This window comes from Bos taurus, unplaced genomic scaffold (assembly GCF_002263795.3).
Source record: "Bos taurus isolate L1 Dominette 01449 registration number 42190680 breed Hereford unplaced genomic scaffold, ARS-UCD2.0 Leftover_ScbfJmS_1899, whole genome shotgun sequence".
In the NCBI taxonomy this organism is placed as follows: Eukaryota; Metazoa; Chordata; class Mammalia; order Artiodactyla; family Bovidae; genus Bos; species Bos taurus.
The window spans coordinates 1489336-1503858 of record NW_020190994.1 but is presented as its reverse complement, the minus strand read 5'-3'; the positions used below and the strand labels follow the sequence as shown (position 1 = coordinate 1503858).

The 14523-nt window shown below is 43.1% G+C and overlaps 1 protein-coding gene across 2 annotated transcripts in view; it reads right to left on the bottom strand.

The window, feature by feature from the left end:
• The window catches only part of LOC132342101 (ATP-binding cassette sub-family C member 4-like), a 168041-nt gene that overhangs the window by 91098 nt on the left and 62420 nt on the right, over positions 1-14523 (bottom strand). For both annotated transcript variants that reach the window (XM_015473885.3, XM_010810912.4), the window contains exons 11-13: positions 11591-11782; positions 2375-2469; positions 2067-2153 (exon numbers count right to left, since the gene is read on the bottom strand). In XM_015473885.3, coding sequence (XP_015329371.2) covers positions 2067-2153; positions 2375-2469; positions 11591-11782 — 374 coding nt within the window. The remainder of the gene's footprint in view (positions 1-2066; positions 2154-2374; positions 2470-11590; positions 11783-14523) is intronic.

Sequence of the window (14523 nt, the reverse complement as noted above, 5' to 3'; positions counted from 1 at the left end):
ACTTAATATTCTTAGATAAACCACAATGGAAAAGAATATTAAAAAGAATGTATGTATGTATATAAATGAGTAACTTTGCCATACAAAGAAATTAACACAATAATGTAAATCAATTATATTTCAATATTTTTTTCCTTAAAAAGGACAGAGACAGGGGTGCACATGGACAAAAGAAAAACCATGTGAGGACACAGCGAGGTAGATGCCACCAGCATTCAAGGACAGCGTTCTCAGCAGAAACCAAACCTGCCCACACCTTGAACTTCCAGCCTCCAGAACCGTGAGAAAATTAATTTCTATTCTTTAAGCACCTCCATCTGTGACAACTTGCTATAGACTGAATGCTTTTGTCCTCAAAATTCATATATCGAAACCTAATTCCCACAGTGTACTAAAAGAGTAGCCATCGGGAGGTGACAGGTCATGAGGGTGGAGCCCACATGAATTAGTGTCCTTATAAAGGGGACCCATAGGGCTCCCTCACCCCTTCCCCACATAAGGACACAGGAATCATGCCCTCACCAGACGCTGAATCTGTCAGCACCCTGAACTTGGACTTTCCCAGCCTCCAGAACCATGAGGGATAAACTTCTGTTTCTCATAAGCCACCCAGGCTCTGGTCTCCTGTGAGAGCAGCCTGGACGGACACAGCCCCAGCAAACCAACACAGGACCTGCGAGCGAGAATTTCCAAACTGCTTCTCTTTGCTGAACACCCCACCTCCTCCAGGCAAGGACGTGCCTGCTGTCCTCCTCACAGCTCTGCTTCCTCCTCCCTCCACACCTGAGCTTTTCCTCTTCCTTTAGCAAAGAACTGGGTCCTCTTCTCAGCCTCCACACACCTGCCCAGCCTCCAGATCCCTAGGGCACTGCCCGCCCAGCCCCTGGCACAGGGAGCTTTCCAACATCAGTGAAAGCTTCCAGCTGCCACTTCTACTTCCACTTAGCATTTCCTACCCTGTATGGAAACTCTTTAAACCTTAACTCTGCTGACCTTTTCCCAGACATCTGTCTTAACAAGCTCCATGTAGAAACAGGTTCCTCAGAGGCAGGACTGACAGCTGGGTGTCCTAGTCTCCCTTATTCAGCCGAGTGTGGTCCTTCCCCTCTCCTGGCTCACCATCCTTCTTGTAAATTGAGAGTTTTTGTGTAGGAACATCTGTAAGGGCATTGATCTCAGTGTATACAGCAGGACATTAATAAGTGCAGCTGGAAGGCTCATTGGCTTTAACAAGGTGAATAACAGCAAGAGAACTAACTGTGGGGGTAGATGTGGAGGCTGCTTCAGAAAAAGCGAATTCATGAGGCTTTCAAAGAATCCGGTCTAGACTCTACCAGAGGCCTTGGTTGGTGTGTGTTACGACAGAAAACATCAGAGCTGTTCTCCTTCAGGAGTTCTGTGGCCAAGAAAGAGCCATTGACAACAAATTCCAAAAACAAAGTGAGAGTCAGGACTTCAGAAAGATTCTAAATACCGAGTTTCAAATTCGAGTTAACCCTACATGTGGGTCTAAGTATTAATTCTAGTAAGGATCCGTGAAGAAAAGTTAAATAATTGAGCCATACTCAGATGTGGAATAAATCATCTGTAAATTCTAGACTTTACTAAGTATTTCTAGACCAACAGAATACTAAGCATAAACCAACAGGGTCTTTCACTTCTAATGTGCCTTCAACAAATGACGAAGAAAAAGAACTGGCAGCCATTTACCAGGTTACCAAGTCCTACTCTCTGATTTAAAAACTTTACATCAGCCTTCTTATCCCTGGGGTCTGGATCCATCAACCGCAAGTCGTGGAGGAATCTGCCAGCTATCCCTGACTCCCTAAAGCACAGACCCCACTGGCCCCCACACACTGGAAGCACCTTATGTATCTTCCTGTCCTGACCTTATCATGATGCAAAATTTCTCTATGATGGATCTTCTGTGGAGGGAAGGGAGGGGAGGAAGGGACACCAGGACAAAGCTGAGTCTCCTGAAGCACAAAGACCTTCCTGAGTTCTCTTCCCTGATCTCTACAGGGTTCCTGGAAAGAAGAAATGACAGACAATAGGAGCAAACTCACTGTTCGAACAAGAGTCTGCTGATTCCTGCGTCCACTGCACTGAGCAGATTGTCCAGGAGGTAGATGTCTGCATCTTGATAGACGGCTCTAGAAAACATAGAGAGACATAAGAAGACACTGAACACTCCCTGGGTCTTGTCTCTGAATCATGTTGGTGTCCAACAACTCCATGGTTCATTCCAGGAGCCCAGAGGAAGGACCAAGACCCTGCTTCACACAGGCCCACCCGGTGAGCAGGGTCTGCATGCTCACATCCACTAGGGGCCACAGAGGAGGAGAGGCAGGATGGCAACTGAAACCCCAGTTACCTGGTGAGGCTGACCCGGGCTTTCTGTCCTTTGCTCAGTGGGGTTCCTCCATCTCCTATCACAGTTAGATCTCTTTCCTTCAAATTCTGCAAATCCTATACGGAGATAAAAAAGGGAAAAAAGAAGATTTAAAATGCGTTGTCCTCCTGCCATCCTAACCTTTTAGTATCATTTCTTCATACAAGTGTTTAATTAACAGCAATGGGCTTATTTCACAGTGACTAAACTGTAACCAGGAAAATTTAAAAAACCTCTCAGGGCTTTTCATTCTGTGTTTTTTCAAAGCATTTATGCATTTGACCATTTCAACAGGTATTTATTGAGGACTGACTACACACCAGGCATTGTTCTGGGCACAGTGAACTCAGCCATGAGGAAACAGAGCCCCTAGAGTTTCTCTCTATGGTGGGAGACAAACAATAAGGAGAGTAAACCTGAGCACATGTACTGACGATGAGAAGGAAAAGGAAGCTGGCTCAGGGGGGTGGAGACTAAAGGGGGGAAGTGAGTCCACATGGGGTGTGAGGGCTCTGCTCAGAGGGGGTTGAGCATATCTGGGGGAAGGGGGTGGGGCTCAGTCAGACCTGGAGAGGCTGCTCCTCACAGAGGGAGGGGTGAATGCAGGGGCTACGGGGAGATGCCCAAGGGGTTCAGGACAAGGAGGCAGGAGAGCAGAGCTGAGTAAGAATGAGGGGAGTGAGGGCAGAGACAGAGCAGGAGACTGGTGTTACTGCCAGTAAGAGGGGGAGAGGGAGGCGAGGAGGGAACTGGTCTGAGGTTTGTAAGGAATTACGCTTGTGTTTTGCAGTAAACAGACAGTAAGGTTGTTTGTGGAGGGCAGGGGAGAATGGTGAGGGCAGATACAAGTGAGGCTACTAGAATAATCTAGGGAGCAGTGGAAATGGAGAGATGGGGCCACACTCCAGACACACTTATAAGGCGGAGTCTGTAAGACCTGCTGATGCGACAGGTGGGGGCTATAAGAGAAGAGGACTGTGGTGTCTGGGGTGAAGAAGAGGAAGTTCAGGGTCTCCATGTTGGGGAAGGTGATGGATGCAGGTTTAGGAGACATCACTTGTGGACAAGCTGAGATGAGCTCTCGGTGATGTCACTGTGTAGCTGGACATGCAAGTGTGAAGGTCTGTGCTAGAGACACAGGTGTGAGAGCTGGTGGCCCAGGGTGGTAAAGGCACAGGATTCATTTTATCTTAAATTATCAGTTTTGCTGATCTTGGTATCCACTTCCCATTTTCAGAGAAAGGATAACACCTGACTTGAGCCTTCACAGTGATACTTAAGGCAATTCATAGAGTGACAGACAAGGTCTGTACAAGAAATGGGAACAAAAAGAGCAGTCTGGGCAGGAAAACCAAAAGGAAAGAAACAACGTGCTTGAGGGACACCAAGCAGATCAGTTGGACTAAGTAGATCCTTGCCCGTGGAAGCAGAAAATACTCAAAGTTAAGAAGGACATGAAGTTTTGACTTGAGGATCTGAGAATCTATCATAAGTTATATTTGAGTATTATTTAAGAAGTAGACAAATCAGTCTATTTTCCCCAGAGTATCTGGGGAAATTTTTTAAAAATGACAAGAAAACCCCCAAAATGACCAGGTAACAATCAGGTTTAAGTTACACAGTTATTACATGAGAAATCTTTACTTCAAATTATCTATTAAACCCCTCAGGCATCAACCTAAGATACACAGCAGTACCTTTCTGCAGATGATGCCCTCACTTCTGTTTCTACTTTAGAAATTTGGGGGGGAAGCAAGTAGCACACTGAGGTCTCCATGATAAACAAGTCCTCTGATCTCCCTAAGTCTCATTTTCCTCTTCTACATAATGTGCTGCAGAAACCAGAATCACTAAACTCAAGGAAGCTATGAGAATCTAAAGAAGTGTATGAACACCCTCCATAAATGGAAAAAGGACATGAATTGATTATAACTTGCTATTGGCGACTGATGTCTATTTTCTCTTCAAACCAACAGTGGGACTCCATGTACAGTGTGGATCACAATATGCAAAGCACATGACCACAGGGAAAAGATAGAGTTACTGTCTCCATCATAACCCTCCCTGACAGCCACAAAGACACACAGACACACACAGGTTTCCTGCTCACTCAGAGCTTAACTTGGGTGCATCCAATGAAGGGCAGCAATTGCTCTGTTGTGAAAATTCTTCATTATTTCACCTTCTTTCTTTCTGGAGCTCAGAAATTAATACCATCTATTACTTTGGTTTTCATGAACAACAATGAACCATTTTAAGATAGGTTCCAAGCCTTATACACACACACACACACACACACACACACATGAGTTACTTGGCCTCCATTTCACTGATGTCAACACTTGCAAACTGTTCCATTTAGCTTTTATGCTTGATTTTACATTGTTTTGGTTTCTTTCTCAAAATAGTAACATGTCATAGCACAAAAATATTAACCACACTCCAGAAAAGGCGGCTAAATCCACTCTTTCAATTAGTACATTAGGGGACAGAAACAGGCTCTCTTCAACTGTGGTGGTAGGACTTCAAGTGTGTTGGTGACTCTGAAATCATTCATGCATGAGCCCCAGATGGGCAAAACATTTCAGAGGACTTAAAGTAAAATCCAAGGTAGACTAATTTCCCAGTCACCATTTTCTGATTAAATTAGAGGGAAAAGCCTGACTTAAATTAGAGGGAAAAGCCTGAGCATATATTATAATTCCTCCCACTGACAGGAAGGTGTTTTTATTCACGTTATTTTCCTCTAAGTTAAATTTCACCAATTTTCACTGAAAAGTATACACACAAATGAGAGGCAAACTAGGAAATGGTGACATTGGTTTGATGCCATCATCCAGAAGCACATCCAAGGCCCTTCAGCGATGGAGACTTACAGTAGAAACACTGTTTTGTAGAAAGCTTTCACTTTCATGTCAGGTTCAAAGGATTTGCTAAGAAAATAAGCCACTCATTACATACAAATAAATAACACCAATATTTATTATAGGATTATCTAGCTTACTTTCAATATACTAACATTAAAAGAAAAGATAAATAGAAACAGCAAAGGATACATCATCAAATTGGGTTCTGACCAACATCCAGACTCAAACAGTGCTGAGAAGTCCCATGACACAGCACATCTGGGGTCTCAATTCCTTATAGAATCCAAGCTCGCTCTGCTCAGCACACAACAGGCCAATGAGATGAGGGGTTGAGGCCAGGAAGAGGAGAATTTATTTGGGGAGTCCGCTGACTGGGAAGATGCCAAGCTAGCATCTCAAAATAACCATCTTAGTGGGATCTAGATGCCAGGTTCTTTTATAGGTCAAAGCTGACCTATAAAAAAAATTGAAGAAGCAAAGTTAAGGTTGAGGAAGTTGAGGAAGCAAAGTTAAGGTTGAGGAAGTTGAGGAAGCAAAGTTAAGGTTGAGGAAGTTGAGGAAGCAAAGTTGAGGAAGCAAAGTAAAAAGGCCATTAATCTTGCAAATCTCCTAGAATGGCAAGACTCAGGCAGGGGATGTGTTAATTTCCTCCTTCCTGCCATCTACAAGTGGTCAGGATTCTGAACAAAGGCACTTTAGTTTAACAGGCAGAGTAGCAGGATTCTCTGAGGTAGGACATTCAGTATGACTATAATAACAAAAGCAACAAAAAACAAGTCAAAGAAATAGTTTCAACATGGGGTCAGAATTGGCTTCTTCTCTACAATGAATTGGGAAAAGGAGCCAGGTAGCACATCCACTCTTTGGGTGAAATTTCAAAAACCGCAGTTCAGTTGTTGTTCAGTTGCTTAGTCGTTTTTGACTCTTTGAGACGCCATGGACACAACACATCAGGCTTTCCTCTCCTTCACTATCTCCTGGAGTTTGCTCAAACTCATGTCCATTGAGTTCATGATGCCATCCAACCATCTCATCCTCTGTCAGCCCCTTCTCCTCCTACCCTCAATTTCTCCCAGCATCAGGGGCTTCTTCTAATGAGTCAGCTCTTCACATCAGGTGGCCAAAGTATTGGGGTTTTAGCTTCAGCATCAGTACTTCCAAAGAATATTTAGGGTTGATTTCCTTTCGGATTGACTGCTTTGATCTCCTTGCGACAGTCCAAGGGACTCTCAAGAGTCTTCTCCAGCATCACAGTTCAAAAGTATCAACTGAACAACAACAGCAAACACTGTGGAGAAGACTGCAGTAATGGTCAATGAGGGCCAGACGTGAGGCGCTGATAGAAGAATGCTGTACTTCGGACTCAAACAGGGGGAGGCCCTGTCTTTTTTCACATTTTTTTTTTCCCCATTTGAAATTGCCCCTCCTCTCACAGCCTGTTAATATCCTGCCCATCTTTCCAGGCTCAGCCCAAACACACTCTCCCATGAAACCATCCTGGATTTATCTCTCTTCTTGTTGGGTTCCTAAGGCTCTGTTTACACCTCTTGTGAAGGACCCGTCTTATCCTGCTCCATCATTTATACACATGTAGACAGCTTTTCTCAGCTCCTGGGGGATAAGATCTGTGCACCAAGCACTGTGCTAGACCATAATACTGATTATCTCTAAGCCTCACAACAAGCTGCACAGGAAGTACTGGCCCCATTTCACAGATGAGGAAACTGAGATTAAATGAGGTCACATTACTGGTATGAGAACTGTTACCTGTTAAACAGAAGAGCTGGACTCTGAACCAGGTCATGTCAGTTCAGAGCCTTTTGCTCTTTCACATCACGCTGCCCAGGTTGTGACTAAAGAGTGTATTTGAAATGAAGACAACACTAAACTAACTCAAGACATGAAAGCCTCTATACCTAGACATAGAAGGATCAATTAACTTATTATCCTATGATTTTCCAGGCAATCTGAAAAGAAAATATTCATGTTAGGGGAAGCACACTGACTGAAACTGCCTACCCTGGCCAGGCACCACAGTAACCATTTGCATAAGGTCCTGGTAAGGAACATGGAACTAATAAGACATCACCAACCGAAAGAGTTCCTTCTCGCTGGCATCCATCTTGGCTGAACGAGGCGTGCACCACCAGGAAGGACTCTGAGTCAGAATGATTGGCTAAAGACAACCCTGAAACTAATTCCATCACCGTAAAACCCAAGACTGCGAGCCACATGGCAGAGCTGTTCTCCTGGGTTCCCTTACCCTACTGCTCTCCACTCAGGTGCCCTTTCCCAATAAAATGTCTTGCTTTGTCAGCACATGTATCTCCTCTGGCAATTCATTTCTGAGTGTTAGACAAGAGCCCAGTTTTGGGCCCTGGAAGGGGTCCCCCTTCCTGCAACATTCATGCTGGCAGGAATGTGGTAAATATGAGATGAAAGTACACACTTATAGGCATCCAAGAAGGATTTGTAAGGTCAAGTGATCTATGTGGGAAAATATCAAACTAGAACTTATCAGCTTGATACTTTTAATTGTGTGATACCTAAAAGTTTTTAAAAGCCTTAAAAACGTTTTGTAAAAACTTGTTTTAAAAAAAAAAAACAACTTAAAACTCAAAATTTTTAAAAATGGTTAAAGATGGCCTGTAGACCAATGTTACATACACTCTTGCTTATGGTAACAGAATATATTTACTGTTGATTTATGTAATATACTATATGTATGCTATGCTATGCTAAGTCACTTCAGTCGTGTCCGACTCTGTGTGACCCCATAGACGGCAGCCCACCAGGCTCCCCCATCCCTGGGATTCTCCAGGCAAGAACACTGGAGTGGGTTGCCATTGGAGTGAGCTGCCATTTCCTTCTCCAATGCATGAAAGTGAAAATTGAAAGTGAACTCGCTCAGTCATGTCCGACTCTTAGCGACCCCATGGATTGCAGCCTAACAGGCTCCTCCATCCATGGGATTTTCCAGGCAAGAGTACTGGAGTGGGGTGCCATTGCCTTCTCTGATACTATATGTATAACACCTATATAAATTATCAGCTCAAATAATGAAAGTGACATATATCAAGAAAATATTTTCTTTCTTACAAGTCACATTTTATGGATGTGACTTTACCAAAAACTGGTTGAACTTACAATTAAGAGGCTAATTTATTTTCAAAATTATTATAACATTTATAGAGTGCTTGTTATGTCCCTAGCAATCAGGTGCTTAAAATCACTGTTGCATGTCATTCCTGAAACACCCTTATAAGATTGACAGTATTATTATCTCCATTTTACAAATGAAGAAACAGGCTTGTAAGGTTCAGACAATCAGCCAAAACCACACACCTAGAAAACAGAGAAACTGAGACTCAATCTCTGAGTCTTCTGACGCCTGGGCCTTGGAGTTGAGGTCATCAGCCTCAACTGATGTTGCCAATGGGATTACTTCATGTTTTATTAGAAGAATGTTTTCATCTGGATGAACTTAAACATTTATTTCAATTTGGCCCAGTTTAATACATCTAGTTGTTATTGACATATGTATTCTAAGAAATGCTGTTTTCCAGTGCTTGTTCCTCTAGGATTTGGGGGATGTAGGAGGAGGAAGAACCTTGGGGAAAAAATCTTGATTATATTTATAGGAATGTATGTGTGGATGGAGAGATGTAGAGAAAAGGGTTAGAATAGTAAGGACAGTGACCATTTACTGAAACCCTGACATGCCTGCATTTCATAGGCATGGCCTATAGCCTTTATAGTAACCCCACTCCTCCTGCATTTAATAAGAAAGGAAACTGAGACAAACACCTGGAGACACTGCCTAGGACTGCTTCTCTCCAAAGGCCAAGCCTTTTCTACCGCACATATAGTCTCCGTATCTACAGGACAAAATACCTCCAGCACACAACAATTATGTGACCACCTGATGCCCATCCACTGAGTCATGGATTCTAAAAGGAGATGAGCAGAGGATCATTACTCATTAGGTGGTTTCCAGGTGTCATAATGACCTTGCTGACCCCTGCTAATCAGAGTCAGAGATGACACTTCAGAGCAGCAGAAAAACCTCCTGGAAACTTTCTGACCCAATATTCTCTTGAAATGTCAGAGGCCCAGGCAGGAAACAGAACATACCCAAAGTGACAGCAGGCAAGGCTAAGCCACAACTCATCTCTTCACTACTTCTCTGCCCTGGGCCTCCCTTCCTGCCAAGGAGGGAATGGGCACGAGGGGCCTGACTGCATGTCCTGACTGTGCAGAGAACAGGAGAGTGGTTCACGTTTATAAATGTCACATCACGTACAGAAGAACCGCTGTGTAGCCCAGTCCTGCAGGACCCCTTCCCACCAGAGTCTGTGCTGCACAGACTCCCCAGGATGGATGAAACCCCGGATGCTGCCCATATTACTGGTCCTGTCACCCCATGTGGCTGCAGCAAAGCATTGGCCCCCAGGGGAACACTGAATATCAGCCACTGTCCAGCACCTGCTCTTTTGCAGAGATACTTAAATGTGGGGAGAAAGACAAGGCTGAGCTTCACCAGAAAGACAAGGTCATAAAAGGCCTGGGTCTCTGGAGTCTGATCTGGGCATCAGGAGGTTGACAGGACTAAGGTAAAGAGGAAACACCTGAAATCTGTTTATTCCACACCCCATCTTCCAGCTTTATCCATCACCTACTTTTTAAAATGTTCTCTCTCCAAGCCTCAGTTTTACCAAATATAAAATGAAAATGGTAACACTGAAGATATTCATAAAGAATTAATAATTCATATACCCTCTTCTGGGTGCATGTCTGAGAAAGAGAAATGATTTGCATGTAGACTCTGAATAAATGGGAGCTATTGTCTCAATGTTTTATGTTTGCTTTCCCCTTCTTTTCTTACACAGTATAAACACTATTTAATAAAAATCTTGCTGATTACTGCTAGCTTGGCATTGGTTCTGCAAACACAATCTCCCACAACCAACCACAGACCAGGAGAAAGAAACAGAAGAGTGAGCAATTCCGTTTTGTCCACATCATCAAAAATTGATATTCACCTGATAAAAATCTATGATGTTCAAGCATTAGTCAAGCAAAATTACTGTTTCTTCAGAAAGCAGGTTTGGAGTCTCCACCACCACACCTTTGAAAGACAGTCCCAGCCTTTTCCTCACAGTATAAAAGATGTCCAGATCCGAACAGACCACAGGGGGAGCCCTTTAACACTATTGTTCATGGATTTTTATAACTCAAGAGAGTAAAATACTGTTTAATCTGTATTTATGTTCTTCTTTCTTTTTGCCAAATTACATTTTCCTATTAAGTAAGTTCAGTTTTTCATCTCCTCCGTCCATGGGATTCTCCAGGCAAGAATACTGGAGTGGGTTGCCATTTCCTTCTCCAGGGGATCTTTCCGACCCAAGGATGGAACCAGGGTCTCCCGCACTGGAGGCAGATGCTTTAACCTCTGAGCCACCAGGGAAGCCCATTCATTTACTAATTTCATCTAAATCTCAAGGTAGAGCTAAATGTTTCTTCTTGCCATTTTCTGTGAAACTCAATGCAATTTCTGAAAACAATGTCTCCTCCAATGAAATGAGGAAGGATTAAGAAGAAATTTTTAAGCATTACATTTTCTTTAATAAATTACAAGTCAAAACCCAGCAGAGAGGGAAACCTGGAGACTGAAAGAGACTGAGGAGGCACTAACCAAGTGCAGTGGGCAGACCTCATGTGGAGTCTGATTCCATCAATGGTGAGCCAGATTTCAGAGTGAGATGATTAGCAACGTGTAAACACCAATGAGAAAGTTGATGATATTCAGGAATTAGGGTAATTTTTCAGGTGAAATAATGTTGGTGATTTTTTCTTCCAAAGGCTTTCCTATCTTTTAGACAAAAACAGATGAAATGTTTACAGATGGACTAATCTGAGGTCTAGGATCTGCTCCACAGTACTCTGGGGTCGGGGTGGGGCTGGCAGAGGCCAGCGGTAGAGATGCAGCAAGACTGGCCACCAGCTGATCCTGGTTGGAGCTGGGGGTGGGTACGTGAGGGATCATTACAGAGTGCTCTCTGTTTTTACAAATTTTTGTAACTGTCCATTAAAAAAAAGAACCTAAAACTGAATGAAGCTTCACCAAATGAAATAAAGGCATTCTGTGATTATCACATCAGAATTAAAGCAGCTGCATATACAACTGCATATTTACCCAGACCAGCTTAAAGCAACAATCAAAGACCTTTCAAATTTAAAAAAACAAAAAGAACTTTCAATAAACCTTATAGCTTAAGCGAACACTATCATTTGAAATTTGAGTATATGCAGCTCAAAAGTCATTACTCACCTCTTCCAAAGCACAAGCCTTTATTACTTCTTCATATCTCTCTTCTTCGTATTTCTTCCCAAATAAAATGTTACTTCTCACAGTTCCTGGAAACACCCAGGGCTGCTGAGAAACATACGCGATCCTTCCATGCACGCTAACCTTCCCCTGGCTCCGGGGCAGCTCCCCCAGCAGAGCACGTAACAGTGACGACTGAAACAGAGGGCAACACACACATGTCAACAGAGAGTACTCAGGCCGGGACACACATGCTGCACAGTCCCCACCCTGGTGCTTGATCAAGGATATCAGAACAGGATAAAGTGCAGCTCTGAATATTGAAGGAAAAACATGGAAAAGAGCACTATTGGTCAATGTAAACTGAAGGTGGATAAGGAATATAAATACCATAACAATCTACCCTGCCTGAGTTTCCCCAAACGAAGTGCTCTATTCAGCAAAGACTAAGAATATATAACATCCTTCACTAGCAGAGCAGACCAGCAGGATGTGTACTTTCTGTTCAGTTCAGTTGCTCAGTCGTGTCCAATTCTTTGCAACCCCATGAACCACAGCACACCAGGCCTCCCTGTGCATCACCAACTCCCGGAGTTCACCCAAACCCAAGTCCATCGAGTCGGTGATGCCATCAAACCATCTCATCCTCTGTTGTCCCCTTCTCCTCCTGCCCTCAATCTTTCCCAGCATCAGGGTCTTTTCTTTTTTTTTTTTTTTTTTATGCCTTTAGGTTTCCACTTTATTAATTCAGTAATTTTTTCTTTTTTTTTGATTTTATTTTATTTTAAACTTTACATAATTGTATTAGTTTTGCCAAATATCAAAATGAATCCGCCACAGGTATACATGTGTTCCCCATCCTGAACCCTCCTCCCTCCTCCCTCCCCATACCATCCCTCTGGGTCGTCCCAGTGCACTAGCATCCAGTATTGTGCATCGAACCTGGACTGGCATCTCGTTTCATACATGATATTTTACATGTTTCAATGCCATTCTCCCAAATATTCCCACCCTCTCCCTCTCCCACAGAGTCCATAAGACTGTTCTATACATCAGTGTCTCTTTTGCTGTCTTGTACACAGGGTTATTGTTACCATCTTTCTAAATTCCATATATATTTGTTAGTATACTGTATTGGTGTTTTTCCTTCTGGCTTACTTCACTCTGTATAATAGGCTCCAGTTTCATCCACCTCATTAGAACTGATTCAAATGTTTTCTTTTTAATGGCTGAGTAATACTCCATTGTGCATATGTACCATAGCTTTCCTATCCATTCATCTGCTGATGGACATCTAGGTTGCTTCCATGTACTGGCTATTATAAACAGTGCTGCAATGAACACTGGGGTACATGTGTCTCTTTCCCTTCTGGTTTCCTCAGTGTGTATGCCCAGCAGTGGGATTGCTGGATCATAAGGCAGTTCTATTCCCAGTTTTTTAAGGAATCTCCACACTGTTCTCCATAGTGGCTGTACTAGTTTGCATTCCCACCAACAGTGTAAGAGGGTTCCCTTTTCTCCACACCCTATCCAGCATTTATTATTTGTAGACTTATGAATCGCAGCCATTCTGATTGGCATGAAATGGTACCTCATAGTGGTTTTGATTTGCATTTCTCTGATGATGAGTGATGTTGAGCATCTTTTCATGTGTTTGTTAGCCATCTGTATGTCTTTTCAAATGAGTCAGCTCTTCGCATCAGGTGGCCAAAGTATTGGAGTTTCAGGGTCAACATCAGTCCTTCCAATGAACACCCAGGACTGATCTCCTTTTAGGATGGACTGGTAGGATCTGCTTGCAGTCCAAGGGACTCTCAAGAGTCTTCTCCAACACCACAGTTCAAAAGCATCAATTCTTCAGTGCTCAGCTTTCTTTATAGTCCAACTCTCACATCCATACATGAATACTGGAAAAACCATAGCCTTGACTAGACAGACCTTTGTTGGCAAAGTAATGTTTTTGCTTTTTAATATGTTATCTAGGTTGGTCATAACTTTGCTTCCAAGGAGTAAATGTCTTTTAATTTCATGGCTGCAGTCACCATCTGCAGTGATTTTGGAGCCCCCAGAAATAAAGTCAGCCACTGTTTCCACTGTTTCCCCATCTATTTGCCATGAAGTGATGGGACCGGATGCCATGATCTTAGTTTTCTGAATGTTGAGCTTTAAGCCAACTTTTTCACTCTCCTCTTTCACTTTCGTCAAGAAGCTGTTTAGTTCTTCTTCACTTTCTGCCATAAGGGTGGTGTCATCTGCATATCTGAGGATATTGATATTTCTCCCGGCAATCTTGATTCCAGCTTGTGCTTCCTCCAGCCCAGCGTTTCTCATGATGTACTCTGCATGTAAGTTAAATAAGCAGGGTGACAATATACAGCCTTGATGTACTGCTTTTCCTGTTTGGAAGCAGTCTGTTGTTCTATGTCCAGTTCTAGCTGTTGCTTCCTGACCTGCATACAGGTATCTCAAGAGACAGGTCAGGTGGTCTGGTATTCCCATCTTTTTCAGAATTTTCCACAGTTTATTGTTATCCACACAGTCAAAGGCTTTGGCATAGTCAATAAAGCAGAAGTAGATGTTTTTCTGGAACTCTCTTCTTTTTCCATGATCCAGCGGATGTTGGCAATTGGATCTCTGGTTCCTCTGCCTTTTCTAAAACCAGCTTGAACATCTGGAAGCTCACGGTTCACGTATTGCTGAAGCCCAGCTTGGAGAATTTTAAGCATTACTTTACTAGCATGTGAGATGAGTGCAATTGTGTGGTAGTTTGTGCGGTACTTTCTGTATCTGATGTTTAATGCAGTTGTTCCTGCATTTGGGTATGTCTTACTTGACAAATACTTGTTCTTAAAAAGGTATGTGGGGACTTCCCTGGTGGTCAGTGGTTAAGAATCCACCTTCCGGGATGTAGGGAAGGGATATTTAGGGAGTTTGGG